At 40.5% G+C, this 23,931-nt stretch overlaps 1 protein-coding gene across 1 annotated transcript; it reads right to left on the reverse strand.

Moving 5' to 3' along the window:
- Positions 1–511: 511 nt before the first annotated feature.
- On the reverse strand, positions 512–22,251 carry RRAGD (Ras related GTP binding D). The gene is made up of 7 exons (XM_036379906.2): positions 21,984–22,251; positions 15,173–15,468; positions 14,566–14,765; positions 13,478–13,592; positions 7,595–7,737; positions 5,675–5,823; positions 512–4,100 (listed from the first exon to the last, which is right to left on the reverse strand). Exons 1-7 carry the CDS (start codon positions 22,129–22,131, stop codon positions 3,949–3,951), a joined length of 1,203 nt encoding a protein of 400 aa, XP_036235799.1. The 5' UTR covers positions 22,132–22,251; the 3' UTR covers positions 512–3,948.
- Between the last annotated feature and the right edge of the window lie 1,680 nt (positions 22,252–23,931).

The raw sequence follows: 23,931 nt of genomic DNA on the forward strand, positions 1-23,931 counted from the left end.
GTTTAAAATCTGACTGTGAACATAAACTGTAACTTCAATATCAATACATATTTTATAGCATGCATACAAACCAGGATTACATAAATATGTTGAGTCTTTTTAGGGATGTTATAGCATGTAATGGATTTCTACAATTTAGATTTTTTTGTACTCAGTATTTTTTCAGTAGGTTTTAGCTCAAGACCTAGCTTGTGCCTCATAATGCCTACAAACCAAAGGGAATAGGCTGGCAGGAACCAATGAAACTGAGTATCAGACCTGGTTACAGCAAAATATGAAATTCAGAGACAGCAAACTGAGAAACGTAACACAGATACCAGGGAGAAAACAAATTAAAAGCAGCAATCTGCTAGTGTCATTTTTAAATGTAGCTATTTGAAGATATGTGCATGAGCTAATATGCAAATATTAATACAGTGAGAAATCAAGTGGGATGTCAACCATATGCCACCATATAAGAGGAGCCCAAAAGAACTTCCCAATCAAGCTTATTTCTGATTTTCCACACAGCTGAAATGGGAGAATTTGATGTGTTTATCTGTAATTGAGTAAATTCACACGCAGCTATATATAAACATTTAGAATCTGAGTAAGAAATTTGGTGTTAATGTATCTGTCCATCTAACAGGACAAAGCTGCAGCACAAAAATCATGACATGATGTCATGTACATCATCGGTACAAAAATAGGAAAACCCCAGTGTTCAATTTGAGAAAAAAATATTCTACAATGACTGTTGCAAATGACAGCACAATAAATATGTTATTAAAGCAAACAGTTGGTACTGTATACAATTATGGGTTATTTTCTTTAATTCCTCCACTTACTCTGATGATGCATATAAAGATGGAGGGAGTTCATAGGTCAACATTTCTTTTAAAAATTGCTGCAGTACTTTCACAGAATGAGCTCCCTTAGTATCAAATCATCAGGAGTGCAATTTCACATGCAAGAAACCACAGAATTTTTGTTTTAGTGTAAAAACAACCTTGTTCTATCATGAAACATGAGAGCTCAAATGATCCATGTGAATTATGCTTTATCAGAGTAGTTTGCTCCTGTCAATTACACTTCCATGCTAATGCACAGCATGTCGGTAATCACCAGATTTTAGAAACATATTGCAGCACTGTAACATTTTAAATAGCCATTCCAGTGCATGCTCAGAGGCGCATTTGAACCCTTCAGAGAACCCCTCACACACTCTGCTGCCTGAGCTGCTGCCTGTTGAATTACTTACAGGGATTTCCTCAACTATAACAAGTTCTTGGAAACAATATTTTATAGTTATCTAGCTCCTGACTTTAAAATGTCTACAGGATACTAAATTGGTTTGGGTTTATTGTAAACCAGCATATTAAAAAAAGGCTTGTTCATTAATGGTCCCTACCATTTCTAGTCAACTTCAATGTTAAATAAGAAATGGAGACTCATGGATCAGGTACTTTAGAAATACTGGACTATTTGGAAAGTAATTACTTCTTCCACAATTTCTAATTTTAGAAAAGGTGTATCAACACTGCCTTAAGTGGCTCTTGTAGCACATGGGGTATTAAATTTCTTTAAAAGAAAAACTAGAATCTCAATAAAATTTAAAAGATTTTTTTAAAGAAAGAGCAAATTTTAGAATATATTTGTAAAAAGAACCTTGCATGCCTCACTCAGTGTCCAATCACTTCAGCTAAAACATTAGAAAATTATTACTCAAAAGTGAAATGAGTTATCACCTAACCTGAAAATACAAAAGTTAAACACTAAAACTAATGAATTTTTAACATTCTTTAAATTTTATATTTGAAACATAAGTAACCTGATGAAAATTACATTTACTCTGATAATATTGAATTGGAAAATTTATGTTGGCTAAAATCACCTTCACTAAATTATGCTAGTCTGTTTCAAATTCTAGATGGGACTACAAGAGGCAACTTCACTGTCTTAAACAAGTTGATAGTCTCTAATACAAGGGCATGCATGGCTACATAGAACTCAGGCCAAATTATGGAAGGTACATTTAGTTATGACTCATACCATAGCCACTATGAAGAGATAATTTACACATAAAAACAACAACAACAACAACAACAAAATCTGGCCCAGCCTGGTAGGTGTTCTTAGTCCCACATAGCCACCTACACCTGGTGGGGCAAAGGGAGGACAGAGATTGTGACCCAGTGGGGGAATCTCAACAAAATGAAAGACAAACACATGGCCAGAAATTACAGCAGCCCTTCAATGAAAGTCCTGTGGACTGGAAAGCTGTCAAAAGGTGTCTCTTACCCATCACTGCTTTGGTGAACTCTGAAAACAGCTTTGCATTACTTTAACTGAGGGGCTAGTCAGAAGAATTGCCCTCAACTAAGATGATGGGTGGTGACAGTACTAAAAGGAATTTGAACTCTGTTTTTTAAACACACTGATTTGACTACAGCTACTGTCACTGTTTTTGTCACCAGCACCAGGATCAGTGATTTTCACTATTATCAGTATTTCTTACCTTTCTGAGCCCCTAGAACTGCATTACTTATCACACACCTCTTGACAAAGCCATTGGTTCCATGTTCCTGCCTGCCCCCAGAGCTATTTTGGCTAGGGGCAGATTAGCTGTGAATAAGGTACATTTCCCCTTACCTGTTTCTGGTGTACAATAAGCTGCTTCCCATTCTGGTCAAGTTCTTCTCACTCCCAAAAGCTGCCAACAAAACCATTAGACTGTGCATGCAATTGGTAAAAATTAAGAGTTCCCCTTCCATCAATAAATTATAATTTTGTATCACTAATTAAACAAAACCACTCAATACAGAACATGGAAAGTGTTACTTCTTTTTAGGTTTGAGAGTCCTCTGCTGTCCTGGCTGATCCTGTGGTAAATCTGCCCATGTTCAATATTAAAATAAAAAGTAGTGATGTACGCTGATTATTACAGCAGGTAGATTGTCCAGTCCTCATTTTAATGGTCTCGTCTTGATTTCAATCACAGATGTACCCCTGATAGAGGGAATCAGAACCCAGTGCTCACACCTTTATGACTTATCAGTACATCAGAATGCCAGGGTGGAAATACATACAGATTCTTCATTGCACCAACTGTACACGCGCAGGCTCTCAACACAAACTTAGCAATGTAAATCCAGCTGTACAGATACAACATACTCCTCTGAAGCCTTATAAAAATACCAGTGCAACATAGAGCCATTTTACAAAATCATTTTTATAGAAAGGTATTTTAGTGGTATATGCTGAGGTAAATAATAAAACCAGACCCAAGAGAGGGCATGACCAGTGTTAAGAAGAACTCCGGATGAAATTTGGCCAAAAGCCTGTTTTATAAAAGCTAATATTTACCTACCAGTTACGATTCCTGGTAAGGTGCTTATTGCTGTAATACTTCAATATTATTCTTCAGTTTACAAATTGAAAAATATATGAAATTAGATCTGTATGAATGTTAGGTATTAGCTGTCACAAATTTTAAAAGGCATTGTACCAAGTTTTCTTAATTGTTTACTAACCAATTTGATTGTAGCAGGTAAATAAACTACAGCATACATTTTACCTGACACCATGCATCAAAATCACCATAAAAACTAAGTTTATCAAAGTCCAAGTCCACAAGGAAAACATGAAAAAGTGCAAATTATGTACCCAGTATTTCTGTCACAGCTGTTTTTTCTTAATATGGCATGAAAAAGGTTTACAGCATATATTAAGAAAATTCTTACAAGTGCTCACCTCAATGTTTATATATACAACATTTTGCTCAAAGTGCTCACTATATGAAAAAAACTGATTGGATAAAAATATTTAAACAGTGCTTTCTGAACGTTCAGGGAAAATTCATATAATACATCAGTCCCATTTGTTTTCCTCTTCCCTCAGTGCAATGAGATGCAGAAGTCACATCAACTTCATGAAAACTTTGCTTGCCACATTGCCAGAAAACCTCAGTTACAGTGGCATTCTTGGTGTCCCATTGGGAGTGGGTCTTTTATTTTTTTGCAGGTGGCTTTGATGTTTTCGAGATCTTACTACTTTCATTCTTACTTCAAATACTTCTTGTATGGCTTTTCGAAAACAATGGAAATTGTAGTCTATTAATCCTAGAGACAGAAATGTTTTACATATTAATAAAGACATTCATATAAATAAGGTAATGAAAACATTGCTTACATTCTGTTTAGTGAAATACCATAATCTCTGTCTGGGGATCATATTCAGTGAACTGTCCAGGAATTTTTTCTGTGCTAAGCAAAAGCACATTTGAGAAATACAAATAATTCAGTAAGCATTACAGCTTGATACAATGTGTGCTACTATATATACTGGTATGTTTTAAGAGAAATCAAATAGAAGTTCATTGGCAGATAACAGATCCTTAATTTAATAAAGGGCTTTGAAGAAGTGCCCAGTATACCAGAAGAAAAACTGAAATCTTTCAAAAATATGGTGTCACTTTGGAAATCTGCTTTACAGAATAACTGCGATAAAAATAAGTACCATCTATTAATTAAGAAATTTTCAATTTTTGACAATACATAAACTTTGAAATGGATACTTGATAGAACTATTACCAAATCTCAGCCAGCTGTATTTCATCTTACACTGTAATTAAAAAGTAACACAGTAGACATGCTGTTAGATTAGATACTTACATAATAGGCAGATAACATTACCATGTCAGTGGGCTGAATGTAATCCCACAGAAAAGCTGTAAAGCCATATTGGTAGTCAATTGGACGATTTACTGAGTGCTACAATTCTGTAATATCACAATATAATTTTGGTACTGAGCTCATGACCTCATTCAATATTAATGTCATAAGCTTTCTTAAATACTGCAGCATTTTCTACTTTAGTTTCCCTAAGAGGAGATGCATATTTTTAAGTGGTTTAAATCCACCATGTTATACTTTGGTTTTTTTCCCAGAAACTGTTTTCTGTCTTCCTGTAGTTCAGACAAAATATTACTTGGAATTCATGAGGCACAAAAAGCTCATCTCCATTATAATACCAGCACCGTACTGCAGAAGAGTGAAGGCTACCAAGTGTCCCAACTATGCAGACACAACAACCTCACACAGTTATGGACAAACCCTAAGGGATGTTTATTCAACATGGTGTCTTCTGAAACAGTGCTGTTAGTAAGTATGCAGAAATAACACTTCTTATGCTTTCTACAGAAAGCAACTGCATCCAACATTCATAGGCAATAAAGGTGGTAGGGGTATGGAAGAGACGTTTGACCAATTTAAGTTCTATCAAAAGCTCACCAGGCTCTCAAACAGCCCAGCAGACATGTTTCAAAATTTTTCCCTTGGTTATGGCAGGCAAGCTGTTCCAAATGTGTATGCTGGTGTCAACAGGTACAAATCAGTGTCAGTCAATATAAACTAACACAGTCTACAGTTGCAGGTGGAAGCTTTACTGCATTGGATGTAAACTTTCAAATACTTTCATATCAGAAATTTGTCAAATATGTTTATGATTTCATCCCATAATGCCTGCACAAGTTCTTTCATCCCTTTAAAAATGTTATGTAAGGTTTATCAAGCTGTACTTACCTCAATATTTATGATACAGTTAGAAACTGTTATCAGCTAATGACAACCTCAGTTATTCATTAACTCACTAATATAAGGGAAAATTAATGCAATACTAGAAAAGGGGAAAATACCTTTTCTCTCAAAGCTTTCTTCTCTGACAAAACATACAAGAGCGAGGAATTTTGTCACTTCTTTTAAATAAAGGACAGTTGTATTATTCAGTTTTATGATTGCCATTGATTCTTTGTCATAAGGGGTTCCAGTGCCATCATCTTTAAGCCTAAAGAGCAGTATTCAAACAAACAAGAAAAGACAAGACAACAGATTAGTTAGCAAAAGTACTGTTACATTATTTTTCTCACCAAAGAATCTCAAACTTTATGAAATCTTCATATTCATCTTTCAGGGAGACTCTTCTTCAAACTACACACTATTAAACTAAGAAGACAAAGAGATTAAATTCTTTATCACATCACACACCAAACCTTAGATCTGGGGCTAGAAATCAGGTGGTTTGATTGCCAAGTGCCTGAACTGGAACCTGATTTTTTCCTCAGTAAGTTACCACCCATTTCCCACAAGGCTGCTTTTTTTTTTTTTTTTTACTCAGTGCTTTATATTATGACTTATAAAACGTGAAACAGTAGGTCTATACGGATAACTCCAGACCCAGTAACCTTGCTTGAGTGGTAGCAGCTGACTGATAGTTTAAGACATCATGAGACTTTCCTCATGAGATGTTTGCTTTTGCAACATCATATGATGAAAAGAGATTTCTCATTCACAGATGCTGTGTCATGATGATAACTGTAGTATGGTTTTGTACATTGTAACATTGTAATTTCATCCTCATTCCTGAACGCACACACAGATATTGTTAAATGGATAGTTATCACCAACCTCCCAGAACAATTAGTCTCAACAATATATTAAAGTGGCAAGTTCCACAGATGCTCCAGGAACAGAGGACAAAAAATTAATTGTAATATCATCTTTAGTCTGTAGCTAAAAAATGGCAAGCAGATCTCTGGTGATAAAGGCTAAATGGCTACACAAGTACAGTGGCAGAATGATATTTTGTAAATAAAGAGCCCCACAAGTGGTGTTGTACACGTAATTAATAAATGCACACTCTTTTGAACTACACAGCAGAATCCTTCCCTTTACAAAAATCAGCATCCTTTTTTTTGTACCTCTGTAAAACAATTTCTTACACAGCTACTGAAGTGATGACTCCAAAATCTGAAACACACGGTAGAATATACAAACTTTAGAGATTTTAGGTTAAGTATTCAAGTTTATTATTCAGTGCTTATTGCACATGTGCACCAGGACCCTCCCTTGTACCTCATCCCAGAGAGCAAAAAGTCTGTCAGTGGTACAAATGCAAAGCTAGCCCAGCCTACCACTCTCTAAGCATGTTGTGCATTGGTCTCCAAGTGTAAGCATCTTAGTGCACTAATTCTTAATGTGCCCCTGCCTTTCCCAGGAATGGCTGGCATTACATTTGGCCAAGGGCCCAGCCACTGAACACATAACTTGCAAGGAGATGTACATGCCAGCCCAGGAGATTTCCACTTGCTAGTATACAAAAAGAGGAAATTGAAAAAAACCCAGAAAGGTCATATAGGGAATAGAGGACAAACAGAGAACTGAAATGAGAGTGAAACAACTCTCTGAGGCTATTAGAGGCCACTGGCTATTAAATAAAACTCAATATGGCTCTACTTCTTTTTAAAACAGGAGGCATCCCTCTGTTGATTTCATCCCTAGGGAAAAAAAAGATGAAGTTTCCTTTTATTTTAGGTTGGTTTCTTCTGACTTCTTCCTCCAAATAAAATTATTAGCATAGAAAGAGGAAGATGCTCACAAAAGGCACTAAACAGGGAACAATGCTTGTTGCTGGGAACCTCAGAAGCCAGCCGTTTTCTCCTCCCCTGTCCTGGCAAAATACCCATTCTCACTACGGTTTATACCCACATCACTGGAATTTTGAGGCTATTCAGATTCTCAGTACACAGCTTTATGGAAAACATTCACAATTTACTTACCCATATATACAAGAAATGTCAATCACAACATCTATCATATCACAGCAGAGCTCGTAAGTTTGCATATCCACTGGAGTGCTGTCTGTTGCAATATAGATCTTACTGACTACATCAAATAAAAATGCTTTTTCAATCCCAGAATTCTATTCAAGAGAAGAAAAAAAGAAAAACAAAGTGGAATCCATGTTTTCAAATTAACCCCAAGCTTTTCTGTTTCTTTATTTGCCTGTTGTACAAAAAGTCTAGGCTAAAGAAAATAAATTGCAATCAAGCTCATTTTGAAAGAACTGTACATACAGCACTGTTGTATTTGTAGCAAACCATAATGCTCACAAACCTTCCAACATTTTCTGCCTCTGCGCAGACATAATGCCAAGTAACACTCCCTAACTGCTCCACCTGGAGAGATTTCTTTTCAGTGGAAAATAAGAGAGGGCAAGTTCAAGATTTTGGTGTTTTAATTGTAGCAACAGACATAAAAGAAAGCGGCAATCTAAAGTTATTCTAAGTGAGCATATGAGAAGATAGAAACAAGAGAAAGAAAACACTGATGGACAAAGAAGACAGTATTGCTCAGGAACTGATTTCCAAGGAAATTAAGAAATTTTTCCATTGCAGTCTGTAGTTGTTCTAGTGTCTGGTTCTGTAGAACATCTTTTAGGATCACAGGAGAGAGACCAGTGTTGTGATGGTGCCTTCAGGTTTCATGTAGCACTGGGAGTTAAAGCCATGTTTAAAATGCTAAGGCTTGCTAAAATGATGACAGCTGTGTTCCTGTGATCCTGCCAAGCTGATTAAGACATTCTCCATACTGGAGATGTATCGTATTCACAGCTCTGAGAAGCTAGCCAGGAATGCCTAGCTCTTACTCTTTGTGTAGATAAGGTAAACTGCCATAAGCCTCTGCTTCCTGGAAAAAAAAAAAAAAAAGTGTACTTCTTAAGTGAAAACAGTAGCCTTGCTGGCTGATGTCAAAGGATTACACATGCACACCTGTCCCAGCATGAAAAATGGGCAATTTCCCAAAACTGCTAAAGCACAAGCTATAAAATACTCTTCAGTATCCATCTATATGGGAAGACAAGCAATTTTCTCCATCCAACTGAATTGTCTCCAGAAATGGGATTCCCATTTTAACAGGGTTTGGGACTGCTGCCACAGTAGTTCTGTAACCACCATAAACCACACTGAAAATCCCTAACGACTTTTTATAGTTTTTGCTTCTTTTGTACAGTTACAAAACTTTTCCATTTTTCCTTCCTTCTTTCCTAAGTCAACTGTTTAACACATAGTTAAGTAACTAAAGTGACTCTCCTGCTTCCCATATTTCCTGAAATAGGAAGAAAAATTTCCAACACTAGATATGCTACTGAACAATGGCCAGTAGTATTTTGGGCATTTTCTCCTTCAAGAGGCATCATTCCTCCATCACTGCACACAGAGCTAAGGCTGCAAACATCCATTAGTAATAACAGAGTAGAGAGGTGAATTTCTTGTATTTCATAATGGAAAAAATCTCGGAGTGGCCTATTTCAGTAAGTCAGTAATAAAAAAATATTAAAAACAAAGTATACACTGTGGATACCTTAGGTAAACAGGCTGAAGCACAGAATGTACAAGGAGAGTCTCAGAGAAATGGTTGAACCTTTGTTCAACCTGAAGAAGAGAAGACTTACTGCTATCTACAAATACCTAATGTAAGGGCTCAGAGAAGCCAGAGCCAAGCTCTTCTCAGAACTACAATGTTGAAGGCACAGGCTGGAATTCTGACTTGATACAAGAAAAAAGAATTAACAGAAGAGTGGTGAAGGATTGGGAACATGCTGACCTGAAAATTTGTAGTGTTTCTATCCTTCCAAATGCACAAAGTTGAACTGGACCCAGCCATAACCAACTTGCTGTAACTGGCCTGACTCTGAGGAGCAGCTGATCTCTAAAGGTGCCTTTCAGCCTTCAGGGTTCTATGAGTCTATGTTCTTTGAGCACAAAGAACAAAAATGTATGCATATTTAAGCTGGTTGTTCTGGCCACATATAGGAGTTCTGTAATTTTATTTTTTAAATAGTAATTCTGACAGCACCTCACACAGTTCAACAGATGCTGTCAAATAAGATTAATTACAAGACTCTTTTGAAATATCATGTAAGTACATAGCTATAACTCATTGCCAAAATTGTATTTGAAAATACAAGTCATCTCAGACAGAAGAAGCTGAAACTTGAGCCCTGCAGTGTCATTCATGAGAAGTCAATTATGAAGTTTTGTATTACAAAAAGAGAGACATAGCAACGATTTAAGCTGTACAGGTAAGATGCACTTTAAATGATTAAGATGCCAGTGACAATATAATAACATTTAAAAATGAGAAGTGATTTTTTCATCTGAGAGCTCCAGGTGCTGCAGCCTGCCTGTACTTGCAGTGACAGTTCAGAAAGTTTTCTGAACGTTTGTCATGAATGTCTTGAGACATTCTGCCATGCCAGCAGTTACACCTGCTGGCTAAGGGCAGAAATTGGTCTCTTAACTCAAACTATGCTTGTTTTCAATTGCAACTGATCCATTGTGGTAGGACCTGCTGAGAAACTGCACATATTTGCTTCTTTAGAACTTGTATGGTAACAGAAACCTCTGTGAAATGGATGGACTGCCAGGAGTAGTAACCACTAAATTTACCCACATGCCTTCCAATATTTCATCTGCCAGGGTTTTTAGTACAACTGTAACCAAAAAGGCAAAGGATTTCCCAGAATTTTTGTGTGGAAACTACTCAACACTCCACCCTCCACCTGCTACCCCTAGCCCACAAAAGAACCCAAACAGAAATTGTAGAAACAATAATAAAAAGTCATAAAAAACCAGAAAAGGTGGATTAAAAGTAATAGCCAAAGAGACATTACATCATTAATGCTTAGGGAAAACTACAATAAGAAATCAACTGTTTCTGTTACTGGAGCTGTGGGTTCTTTACTGAATGAAAGGCTGACATTGATTAAGTGAGAGGAGGGCATGAATAAACACCAGTTCTCTCTGACACAACCCTACAGTCTGCAGAGAAGATGCAACATGTGCTAAAGGCACTCTGAATTGATGTAAGAATATTCCATGGTTAATCTGAACCAAGAGAGCCATTGTGAAAAATCTGCAATGAATATATGAGATTTTATTTTGGATAGGTAAAAACCATGAGGTACTTGAAATTCAAACCATGTCTCTCAACTATATGGGGTGTGATGATGTAGAAGACAGTTTCTATTCCTTAAATAGAATGAGTTCAGTAAAAGTGGTAGTATTTCTCCAATTCCTAGGATAGGTAAGCAGGCCTATATTTTTCTGTCTTTAATGTATGAAAGTAAGCCAGAATTTGGCCCTAAAAAGCGACTGTCAAAAGAACTTAAGAGGATATTGCCAGTCACATCCAGTTAGTAATGAATTTTAGACAATTATTTAAACAGGCCTTACATCACACAGCAGATTTCGTGAATTAATTTTTATCACTACATTTGAATTTACAGATTACAAAATTTAAATCATTAAATGATCAAAACTGTATATAATTTTATTTTTACTATAATTGTTTTTCTTAATACATACTTTTTAATATCCCTCAAAACAGACCAAACAACCTCAAATGAAAATACACTTTCCCATGTCACACAACTTGATTGGTTAATAAGGCCACAGTAATTAAGAAACAAGCATCCTTCTATATGAAGCTGGTGTGTTAGTCAGATAAGATTAACGTGGATTTTTAGTGCTAATTATTTAATGACTTACAAGCCATTACATGAAAGAATGCAGAAGCAGTATTATCACACTGATGGTTCCTCAAATGATCACACATGCTCACACACTGTGGCATTATAAACTGGGGAAAAAACCTGCTGTGAACTTAAGAGTGATCACAGATCTATTTTTGTAATCATCAGCTTTTTGTGTTGGAAGTCTCCGTGGCATAAATGAAAGCACTTCCTTGTGAATGCGCTGAAACTGAGAAGTAGAACACGAATACACCCCCGCCCTGATATCCAACACATTGGCTTCCTGAGATAAGGCGTGACCAAAATCCATGCCAAAATTTGTTGCTACTAAGTTGCCAAGGTAAAGAGGCACCTCCTACCTAATTGTATGAAGGAGAATGATGCTTAATCTTCCTGTGGTTGCAAATAATCATTCTGAGTCTCTCTGTCTGCAGACAGAAGATACTTGTAAAAATAGCAAGCATACTGAGGACATAGTGATGCAGCTACACATGGCCCTAGGTCATTTAGAAATTGGAGCAAAGAAACAGTCTGAGACTTTTCCCATACTGAACAGGGGAAATAGCACACCTCCCTCACTTTTCTGGACATCCCATTTATTTGAAATACTTTTTCTTCCATACAATCTGTACCTGATATTGTAGGTGTGATTGGAGCTGGGTGTTCCAGACACATGAGCAATTGGCATCAGTCATTCAGGAAGCTGCCTGTGCTCAGTTCATGTGGAGATTCTGCACAAACCCTTCACCAACTCCAAACAGTGAGGAGACTCCATACAGAGATCTGACTCACATAGAGTGACTGGAGTGACTCTGGCACAGGGAAGACTATTATTCAGCTAGCTTTCTCTGAAAGACCTGTGTGCCAAAACGACTATCTAATTGCTCTAGAATTGTTGTCATCATTTCTTCATTGCCTTTCCGCCATGGAGTTCTGAGGCTTCATGATAATAACTGGTATACAGTCCAGCTGTTTTGGAAGAAACAGATCTTTGTAGGGAACTATTCATTATGAAACCGTATAAATGTGCTGTTTAATAGTAAGAGAATAAATTTTGGAATGACCTTCCTCTATTCCTAGCTTTCCCTGTCACATTCAACTTTTATCTCTCTCCATTTCCACACTGAGAAACCATGAAGTCTAATTTTATCTTCCAAACTGTTGAATGATATTAAATAATTTCTTATGTCAAAATCAAAGTATCTTGCTTGGAAATTGAAGCTTCAGAAATTAGTGCTAGATGCTAAGCACAAAATTAGAATATTGTGAGAAAGGGTGCAGTTTTCAGAGCCACAATGACCTGATATAATGATCACTAAAATAGGGGGTTTCCCCTTTTCACAAATTACTCCCTGTGCTCCCCTTCACTCACTGCCCATGTTTCCATCTCTTACCTTGTGTCAGAACAAGAGCATGTTGGACTCCTCCATCACCTGCTTTTAACTAAATTAAGCAGTGCATAAGTGCATGATATAGTAATCTCATGAGGGAACAAGTGAGTGTCAGAGCCAGTACGAAGGAAAGGAAGGGATCAGACATACAGGAAGAGTGGAGCAAGCAACTTCTTCCCCAGTGGTAACAAACCACTAGATATACAAAACTCCCTAACTGGCCTTCAGAGCAAATATGGAAGAGGTGAAAGTTGTGGTGGAATCTATATCTAAAAATTTCATGACATAAGAAGATTTTCTTAAGCTCGGTAAACTTTCTGATACAAAATAAAATTAATTCTGGGAAGCACTACAGACAGCTCCCCATATGAGGTCAGACTAGATGATGTTCCTTTAAATATTTATTTATACAAGGTTTAAGTGCAACTTCAACATATACATGCAGCACAGACTTTTGCAACATTCAGATTGATGTTACAAGCAGAAAAGTGATGGCAGCTAACCCACTTTATGTGACTCAGGAAATACTCTGAGTATCTCAGCAGCTCATCAATGCTGTTTAATAGACATGGAGGTGAGGCCAAGCTGCGTGGGGGTGCATTTCAACTAAGTTCTGATAATTTCTCTGAGAGTTCACATTGCTCATGATCTCTAAGAAGGCAGTGAATAGAGTATCTAAACATGCATGTTGGACACAGCCAGATCTACAGACAAAGGACATAGTAAGTACTTACTGAAATAAAGATGTTAAGCAGGTTTTCCAGTGTTGGGAGCTGTGGAATCAGTTTCTGTACCACTTTGCTAAATGCTTCAAATATAGAATGATCATATATGCTTGTCAGATAAAAGCTGGAAAAAAATGTCACCACATTTTCCTTTTAGCCACATACTGTGAACATGATGTACCTTTCATAGTATGAGTGAAATAAAATATTGTCAGACAGTAAGTGCCTACACTAATGCAATTACCCCCTGTGATCAAAAGTCATTATATGATTGAAACACAGGACTTCATCTCTATACTAAAAACCCCCCAGCCTGAACAGTGAAATCTAGAACTCAATGTAGAACTTTTTAATGCAACTCCCACGCTGGTATTCTTACAAAAATATTTATCAAATTTCAGGAGAGGAGTGTTACTGAGTATGCCTATTGTGATCTACTTTTTGAAAGCTGAGGACCCATTTATCAGTGCAGTGATGCAGTCGAGTAGTTACGAGCTCTAAAGAGCGGGCATGTTCATGGAGCAGGCCTCTCCAAATATATTTGTACTTGGCTTTAAAGTGCTCAGAAAGCCATGACAACTTGATGTCCTCTGGTTCCCAGCCTGCAAAGTCCTCTACTTGTCACCATTTGCTACAGTAACCCATTTTACCAGAAGACACAGGGCAAAGATACAGCACAGGTCTTCCCAAGCGGGCTCTGAGCAGGCTGCAGCAGTGAGGATGAGTGACTGGGAGGGGACCATGTGGCACAGAGCTTTCAAAGGAGGCAAAAGTGATGTGGTGGCATATACACTCCATGGCCTGGAACTCTACTGGTTGTTGTCAGTGTCCAAGCCAACTTATTTCAAGACAGCAACTGCAGCAAAACCTGATAGTATTGTGGCATGTTTGTCATCTGTTATTAAGCAGCTCTCCATCTTTCCCTTCTAGACAGCAATCAGAAATAGGATACTTTGGCTCAGGTCAAATGAAGTATCTCTGATTATCCTTCATATATCAAAAGCATGTTGCCTGCTAGTTCAAGAGGACAGAAAATAGTAACTTGTCAAATAAGCTGCTCTCCTCTTTAGCATTCACTGCACAGCAACTTTTCTCACCTGAGGTGAATCTTCTCCAATCCAGCATCTGCAAGGTCATCATTTGCCCTCTGGTGAATATCCCTCTGTGTTTCAATCTTATGGTCATCAGATAAACCATCCACTTTATGGATAAAGATTTCAAAGTTGATATCTGGATTCACTTTATAGGCTCTGGTCACAGTAAGATGCAGCCGAGCTAATGCTTCCATATAATCATCCTAATAAAGGAAAAAGAAGAGCTACAACTTAGGAAAGTATTTAAAAATATATATTAGATTTTATGATACTTATTTTTAAATAGTACTACAGCTCAACAGCAGCTTGATTTTTTAGTGTTTTTTAAGTAGAAGCCTGAGCCTACATCCAGCATGTGCACCAATCTCATGCTGTCAGCACTTACGAATCTGAGCAAGAACCTTGAGATGTTAAAACAAATTAGTTAACTTCCAAACACACTGCAGAGAGAGATTAAAAATAGCCCAGCTGCTCTTCAAATTTTAATGACTTCTTTTAATGTGTGTTTGTGATGTAGATTATTTATTTGCTTTGAAAAACCCTGTACTTTCCAACCCATTTGTCTATTGCTGAAGGAAGAAAAAAAATAGCTTAAAGCCCCTTTTTTTACCTGAGAATCAATAACAAATATCAGTGCTCCAGTGCCTCTGAAAATCATCTCATAATCAAACGTAGGGTCAAAGAAGTCAATTTGCCCAGGAAAATCCCATATCTGAAAGTTGACAAAGGAGCTGTTGGAAACATCCTCTCTGCAGATCTTGTTTGTGCTCTCCAAGAAGAGAGTCTCATTCGGTGACATTTTGTGAAAGACAACTTTCTGAATGGAAGACTTTCCACTTCTTCTCAATCCCATGAGTAGGATTCTTGGTTTAACTTCAGTACTGAAGGGATCATTGAAATCCAAAACTGAATAAAATCACACAAGAAGAAAAGGAATATACTATGGCAATATAATTAATAACTGCCAGATAACATGCATTTGATATTTATTTTCATGAAATTTTATATTCATTTATGCAAATGTTACCAATGTTTAAGCTTAGAGAGCAGTGCTACAGGCATTTTGACTTTAATTATTTGCCCCTGAGGGTATGCTATCAGAAAATCTACTTCTCACCTCCAAGACAAACTGCAGAAGGTTTGACTGCTCTGTTTGTATGTGAAAAATCTGTTATCACACATAGACATCTTTAAATACCTAATTTTACTCTAATTAACACTATGCCACATATATTCTCCTTTAAAAGAGTATCATCTGATAACAAATACCCTTTCCAGCAGATAGCTACATCACAATGCTGGAAGAACAGAGTAAGACTCTGTGAAGTACCTCTGCATGATCCTTCTACCTGAGGGCTGCCTTTCTCTAAAATCAATCAACTAATAAATGAAATCACACATGCAAGGAGCTACAGGAAGAGTTCAACTCAGCAGGCACACAGTGCTTCTATGTTGCTTACTGAGTAAGCAGTAAACAGTACTGAGCTCATGAGGAGTCCTTTTCTAAGGTGCTTAGGATTTCACTTGCTGCTCAGCAATTCATGTTACAATCTGTAAAGGTTTGTTATCCAATAAATAAGATTACAGCATATCATCTGCCTATTTGCAAAACAAAGGCCTGGGAACACAGGGGTTTCATTGTGTTACCTACCCCAGTTTGAAACTGGCACTACTTTTTCTGATGCTGATGCAGTTATATCAGCATCAAGTAGTTCCAACAGTAAACTATGCTGTTATATCTGTAAGGACATGAATGTGTAGCTATCCATTCCTGTACACACTTTAGCTTCAGGTTATCTCTAATCAAAACACCCAGAGAAGTCTAAATTGCTGCATCTAGTTGGCCTATAACTTTGAAATGTCCTTTGGTGCTGAGGTGAAATGGCACTGCCCTTATATGTAAAAAGCTTTGAAACACCTCTGTGACTCTGCAGTGTCAAACACAAGCAGCACAAAAAAATGAGTTGTCAGTGCTAAACCCACAGAGTACGACTCAGAGTACAGAGAGGTCAGGTTTAAAATACTGATCACATAACAGATAAACATACTATCCTGTGAGGTTTGGTAGACCTTTTCCTGTCCACTGCACCACAGACTATCCAGATCATACTTCACAGCACAACATAATATATAATTGCATTTCTTTTTCTTTTTTTCTGCTGGGATAAATTTTGAATTGCAAAACTTATCTGGCTTACATTCATTCACATGTATCATTCTTGAATATGCCCAGCATATGTGGTCAGCTTTACTCCCAAAATATGAAAATCCAAAGCAAGAAATCTCAGTAACAATTTGAACCTGCCAATTTATTACATAGTCTTATCAGCCAAAAGAAGAGGGAAAGCTTAAAGGAATCCTTTGCCTAGGAGCACATTTTGCACCCAGGGGTGGTGACCACATCTTGCATCTTCTTGTGTGACTGAAGCCTTCAGAACCAAAGGAGCGGGGTATGTTTGCCAGGAGGGTACAGAACCGTTTCCAGGTCTGTTTGTGCCTCCCAAATTTGAGTGACAGAGAAGTAGGGCTTCTCAAACTGAATATATTGCAGTGTTAGCATAAAACATCTCCTGGCACCATCTACTGGCCTTGTGAGAGGTTGTGCCACTCAGTGCAGGTCCGTGTCACCAGTGACTGACAGAAGTTTTCAACTCATTATCGGAGGGATCCTGTCCATTTCAAATGCAATTGAAATTGTACCATGGCAGGTACTATCACTGACTGTGTTCTTGTCAATTATCACACATGAACACTGCCAGGCAGGAACATGTGCACAGGGGAAACACTTTCAGACAGAACAGGGATAGGTAACTCTGTCAGAATCTCATCCAGTAAACACAGCAATGGCCACTTCTGCTGATCTACACACAACAAATTTACGAAGTAAGAAACTGAGGTCAACATGCTCCTCTACTCTTCCCATCAACTTGAACAGAGGTAGTACTCCTGTGGCTGGGAGAAATGTGCCTACAATACTTCACATCTCCAGAAGAATAATAAACATCTGCTCTAAGATGATGTAAAGATATTTTATGTTTTGGGAGTACAGCCTTGTCAATAAACCAAACCAAATATGCAAGAGTCAATGGTGTATACTCCATCTCACTCTGCTTTTTGGCCATGAGAAGAGAAAATAATTTATTCAAAGCTTTGTAAAGACTTTATAAAAACATGTAAAGAACAGGCTTCAAGTTGAGGCTTTATTGCATGTTGCAAAAAAATAAAAAGCCTCCCATTTGTAAGTTCAGTTGCATACAGTGCAAAGTCTCATCTACCATGGATTTGTACTTTGTGTCCCCTTCCTCTTCCCACCACAAAAACACCAACTTCCTCCTGTATGTCTTATGACATCTCCTCCAAATAATAGATATGACATGCTGTGGCTGGTCTGGAGCTCAGCACATTTCAGTTGGCTACACTGTGTACACCCGTCTGCCAGCTGCTGCCACAGTGAACACACAAAACTGCTCACTTGTCCCTCTGAGGACACTTCATTTAACTTCTCCTCTCTTCTGAATGCCAGTTTTCCTCAAACTTGTGGGAACTTAATAACCTTTGAGATGTCTTTTGTTCAGACTTGGTTGAAGATGGACAGCAGTTTCCAAGATTCTGACCATTGATGAGACAACCAGAGGACAAGCTACATACCTAACTCCCTTTTCTTTGAGAAACAATCTAAAAACCCACATATATCTGAAGAAATATCTTAAATAATTTGGGAGTTTTTACGTTGTGGTATTAAAATTATTCCCGGCTGTTAGATTTTTACTGATTGTAATGCTTAATAGCAGGAAATTGCTTTCTATTAAAGCCATACTAAAAAAAAATACAGTTGCAACTGCAAACAGAATTAGCGATGAGAATAATGAAGACCAGCTCTTCTGCTAGTAGGACTGTTACTTAGCTTTTGAAATCCTGCCAGTTCAAAGACAGGGAAATGTAAGAGTATCATCCAAACCTGATGAGATAGCAAGGCTTCTGCAGCACTTCCCTCTCAGAGAGAGTTAAGAGATTACCTTATATGTAAAGGAATTGGACGATGCTTTGCCTGCCCACATTCCTCTGCAGGAGTACATGACAACTCCTTTTTTAATTTGCCACAGAAATGCCAGTAGATGTATCACTGCAACTTCCCAGACTAGGTTACTGAGTGAGATCATAATATGCCCAAGAGAAACACTAAACTCTTCTCTGTTCTATAATGGGAAAGGTAATTTTCCCTATTGTGAGATGCCACACATTTCCTGCTTCATTCACTTTTGCAAAGAGTAAATGTTGTAAAATGCCAGTCTCTAATGCATATCAACAGCCCTTCATATTTCAACTTTTCTAAGCAGCCATAAAGAACAGCAGCCATGCTGGTTAGAGGCCATTCCTTTGAAGTATTCACAAATTTAACTCAACAAACCTAAAAGCACTTTCCCCCAGAAAAGCACTCAATTCCTTAAAGAACTTCTGTTAACCACAGCTGTGTCCTTGCCTATGGAGTGTTTTGCATGCATTGCAACATGCAGAAGAGCACAGCTCCCAGGAGTTGAGAACAGCATGCAGCACTCCCAACCTGTCTCTCCAGTACACAATTAATACTTTAGTATCTCCTTCATGCCATTAGATATACAGAGATAACTAAAGCAGTTTTTGAAGCCCATCCTGAGTAACAGATCAACTGCAATTAATTGTCAAAGCAGGTGACAACCCATGCTTTGTGGGCATATGGGATGGGGATGCCATGTTCTGTACATCCCACCAGCTTTCAAACATCCAAATGAAACATCACAGCTCATCTGCTCAAGTAACATAAAGCCAAAAGGAATTATTTTGCTTATGTTACCAACTGCAAGGTAACAAGCCTCTTAGTCTAGGTTTGAACTAATACAGCTAATGATGATTTTTTTTTTCCCCCACTAATTCAGTTATACTAAGTTTTAACCATTTCTATGTAAAGGAGAGGTAGCAGTTCCAAACTTCCTACTCTTACCTTCAAACCCATTATTCCTGTAGCATTTCCAGTACTGCTGTGACTGTGGAATTTGCAGCACTTTGGACTGCTGTCAAGACAATGCCCTTACAAAACACAGGCACTGAACATCTTCAATGCTAACAGATGGCCCAAGACTAAAGAGTTAACAGAAAAAGCTTGTATGCAATGAAGAAGGGTGTTCAGCTACTGGGGGTTCATAGACATTGCAGAAACACCTGGTGGAAAGAAATTCTTGTGGCTACAGAAGAATCTCAGAAGTGTCTCTTCCAGAAGACCAGGTTCCACGCTGCCACAAGTGCAGCACTGCAAGGGTATGTCTTAAAGCCACTTCCTTGGGACGCTCTGCAGAGGGCTTTCCTGCTTCTGAACACTTTTAAATTGCATCTATAAAAACTATGACTAGGCTTTATGTAAATTTAAGTGTTTTAAGGTCTCTGAATATGACCCTAAGTGTAAACAAAAGACAAGAGCCATAGTTTCAGCCCTGAAGCTGGAGACACTAACCCAGTATAGGGTGAGGGATGACCAATGTGAAGTTTTGAAATCTTCTGCATACTTACAAGAAGAAATTATGCTTTTACTTTTAAGCCTGGATTCTCTCTTCACTGCCAACAGCCATGCACTGAAGCTGTTCTTCTTATACTGCCCTTTTCATTCTTTCTTTGTGGAAAAGTGGAGGCAGTGACACTGAATTTTGGACTACTTGCCATACAGAGCCAGGAAGAGAGGACAAAAAAAAGGGGGAAGCCCCCTGCCCTGCAGCCTAGTGTTATACAAAACACACGGCCAAATCCCAACCCCCTCTAGTTCAGATGCTGTCTGCCTCTTTCTCTGGAGAATTCAAAATGAAACAGAAAACCAGGGAATCTGGACAGTTTTAATCCTGTGTAAAATAGTCCCTGCATGTACTGTCTTCTTTTGCTATTCAGATGTAAATGTTTTTTTCTGTTAAGCACAATATTCTGGTATTACTGTAAAGAAGCAATTGCAATTTTTAGCAGTCTAACAAGTTCCCATTCAAAAATATCCAAATGAATTTGTCTGAAGACAGTATATAGGTTACTTCTCTACAGAAAATACTAAGTTAGTGTAGCACTAAAGAATCATATTAAAATTTATTCTCTTTGCATCAAAATAAAGGCAATTCTTTAGCAGGTTTAAGTAAGACTTTATTTTATCTCAGTTACAGCTCTTACAGTCCAGCATTCCTATAGCTTTTAACCATGAAGGCTTATACTCAAAGCACTGACCTTCCTCCACTCCCCAAAATTACATTAGTCAATGCAGCATCTCCCGTGGCAGCCTGGAGGACTGGGCCTTTAAGGAGAAGGGTTCTGCACGCTAATATCGAAATAGACTTAAAGCCTGTGGCCTTTTATTATGCTCTTATAAAAAAGCACTTCTTTTTTTATCCTGTGATACTGAGAGTTCTCCAAGCTCCTTTGTGAAATATGTCTCAGAAGAATGAATTCAGGCTCTGAATGAACGCAACAGGCTCTGAGCTGGCATTTCCTTTTTCTACTGAATGAGACTGCTTTTCCTGGTAAGCCCGTCCTTCTCAGCATCACCATCCATACTGACGCGGACATGCAGTGAGTAAGGCGGCTCCCCACAAGCACAGACAGACAGACGGACATTCAGCAGAGCCTGCCACTGTGGGACTGACACTCGCAGCTGCGGAGCAGCTCCGGACACAGAGCTGCGTGTGGCCGCTGCCTTTTATAGCGTGACACCCAACCCCCCACCCTTGGCACACTCGGGTCACATCATCAAGCTGTGGCCTCTAATAACTAATAACTCTCACGCCAGACTGGAAGAATACTGATGAGAAATTACACACACACACACACACACACACACACACACACCACACACACTTTGCCTGTACTCCCTTTGCCTCCTCCCTCTTTCCCAACGCTTCCTGCTACCTGTCAGCCTTGTCCTGCTCCTTCCTCAGAGCTCCCTGCACCCTCTGACCCACCGAGCACCCTGTCCCCGTCCCGGCCCTTGCCATGGCCACCTCCGCAGCATCCTCGCTCCGCCCGGCCTCCCAGCGCCCAGCCCCGTCCCCAGCTGGGCCTGCCCTCCCTCTGGGCGCCTCGTCTTTCCTCGCACCGCTGGCCCCGGCTCCCCCCGTGCCCCAAACCCCGCGGGGCGCCTCGCCTCCTCCCTGACCCACATCCGCGGGCCGCCAAACCTCACCTCCTGGCGGCGGCCCTGCGTCCCCCGCCACCGTCCCGGCCTCACCCCGGCCCCCGCCCCGCCTCGCTCCACACCCGCGCTCGCTGCCGGCCGCTCCTCCGCAGCCCCCTCCGAGCCCGGTGCTGCCCCTCGGCTCTCCGGGAGCAGCCCCAGCCCCCGCCCCCGCAGCCCCGCGGCCGCCGCCCCGCCGCTCCCCGCCGCCCCCGGTGCCGCTGCGGCCGCCGCGAGCGGCACTCACACGCCTCATCGCCGCCGCTCTCCGCGTCGCCGTCCGAGAAGGACTCGGCCCCGTCGGCGTAGCCCGCCAAGCCCACGATCTCCTCCTCCTCTTCCTCCTCCTCGTCCCCCTCTTCCTCCTCCGGCAGCTTCCTCGGCACCTGGCTCATGCCGGCCGCGCTCCTCGCGGGGCTCCGCGGCCCCTCTGCCTGCGGCAGGCTCGGGGCGCGGGGGGCGCAGGTCCCGCGCTGGCGCCGCGCCCGCCGCCGCTCCCCTCCTTCCCCCCGCACGGCGCTGGCGGAGCGCGGCGCAGCTGCCGGCGGGGCGGGCGGGGAGGCGGCGTGACCCGCGTCACCTGACGCGCCCGGTCACGGGCCGCCGGGCCGCCGGGGCCTCCGCGCTCGCCCGGGCCCGCTCCCAAGCCCGGCCGTGCCGCTGGCACCCCAGCGCCGGCGGGCATAGCCGGGCGCTGCGCGCTCACCGGTGGGTCCGAGCGCCGCCGCCGCTCGCCCCGGCCCTGCTGTACCGAGAGACGCCCGTGGGAGCCGTGCAAACGCGAGGCGCTGCCCCTGGCGTGCGAGGCGCCGCGGTGGGCGAGCGGAGCGGCCAGGTGTGCCCGGCAGCGGCACCGAGAGGGCACCTGGCGCTTCTATTACAAGCATCCCTGCTCAGAATCCTTACAGTCACAGAATCAAATAGGTTGGAAAAGACCTATGATATCATTGAGTCCAACCTATGACCGAACACCATGTCGGCTACACAGTGGCACTAAGTGCCATGTCCAGTCTTTCCTTAAATACCTCCGATGACTCCACCACCTCCCTGGACAGTCCATTCTGAATCTAATCACCCTCTCTGTGAAGAATTTCTGCCTAATGTAGAACCTAAATTTCCCCTGATGCGGTTTAAGTCTATGTGCTCTCCTCCTGTCACTGGTTGCCAGGGAGAAGAGTCCGATCCCTATCTGGCTACAACCTCCTTTCAGTCAGTTTGAAGAGAGTGGTAAAGTTTCTCCTGAGCCTCCTCTTCTTGCTCAAGTCCTGCAACCTCATCCTGCACAAACTCCAAAGACAGACGTGGGACTGTCCTGCATCATCTGTACACAGTTCCAGCATGTGGGAGACGCCGGGACATGGGCAGAGCCAGTGTGTGCTTGGTGCTGCTCAGCTCACCCATCTGCCAAGCACTGCCTGCTGCCCTGCCCCATGCTCCTTCCATGTCATCACGTGGGCGAGCCCAAAATGTTAATCTAGGCACTGATAGTGGGAGGTAATGTATTTGCAGTATGGGTTAGAGAGATTATTTTAGAAATAATTAACTTGATTAATAAGGAACACTAAGAGACATAGTAGTGAAATCTCTGAAGAAGTTGAGATTTTGATGACTCTGACAAACTAAGGTGCTCTCATCTCCCTGTCATTGCTTCCTCCAGGCCTGCTCTGCAAGGACAGACCTCCTGCCTCTCACCCAGGCTCCTTCTCAGGAGTTTCCAGTGCTGCTCTTCTTATCTTGTACCAGTCTAAGCTCCAGAGTGTGTGTCCCTGGCTGTCATCCCGTGTTGCCCACTGTGGTGACTGGCTGCTGAATTCCTGATTCTCCAACACCAAATTCCTCTGTTTCTGTTTCTTCCTTTCTACTTCTTCCTATCCGTTCTCCCTCCTTGCATTCAATTTATTGAATAGACTTCTGTTTGGAGTCTTCATTGTCTTCCTGCAGCTGATTATTTTTCTGACCTCTGTGCTGCATGACAATCTTATCACCAAGCCTTCCAGGTTGCACTAACCCACTAGAGATAATGGAGGTACACATCTGTTCAGAGGTGGGAGAAATCCCCCTTGCCTATTAATATACAAATTTATTCAAAGGCCTGCCTTTATTCTCAGTTTATCAACCTGCTTGAAGTTTTGCTTGAACAGATTAACAGTGTACTAAAAGATTATGGGAAACTTTTCAAGGTTAAATCCTGTAAA

The sequence above is a fragment of the Molothrus ater genome, chromosome 3, assembly GCF_012460135.2.
Source record: "Molothrus ater isolate BHLD 08-10-18 breed brown headed cowbird chromosome 3, BPBGC_Mater_1.1, whole genome shotgun sequence".
Classification (NCBI taxonomy): domain Eukaryota; kingdom Metazoa; phylum Chordata; class Aves; order Passeriformes; family Icteridae; genus Molothrus; species Molothrus ater.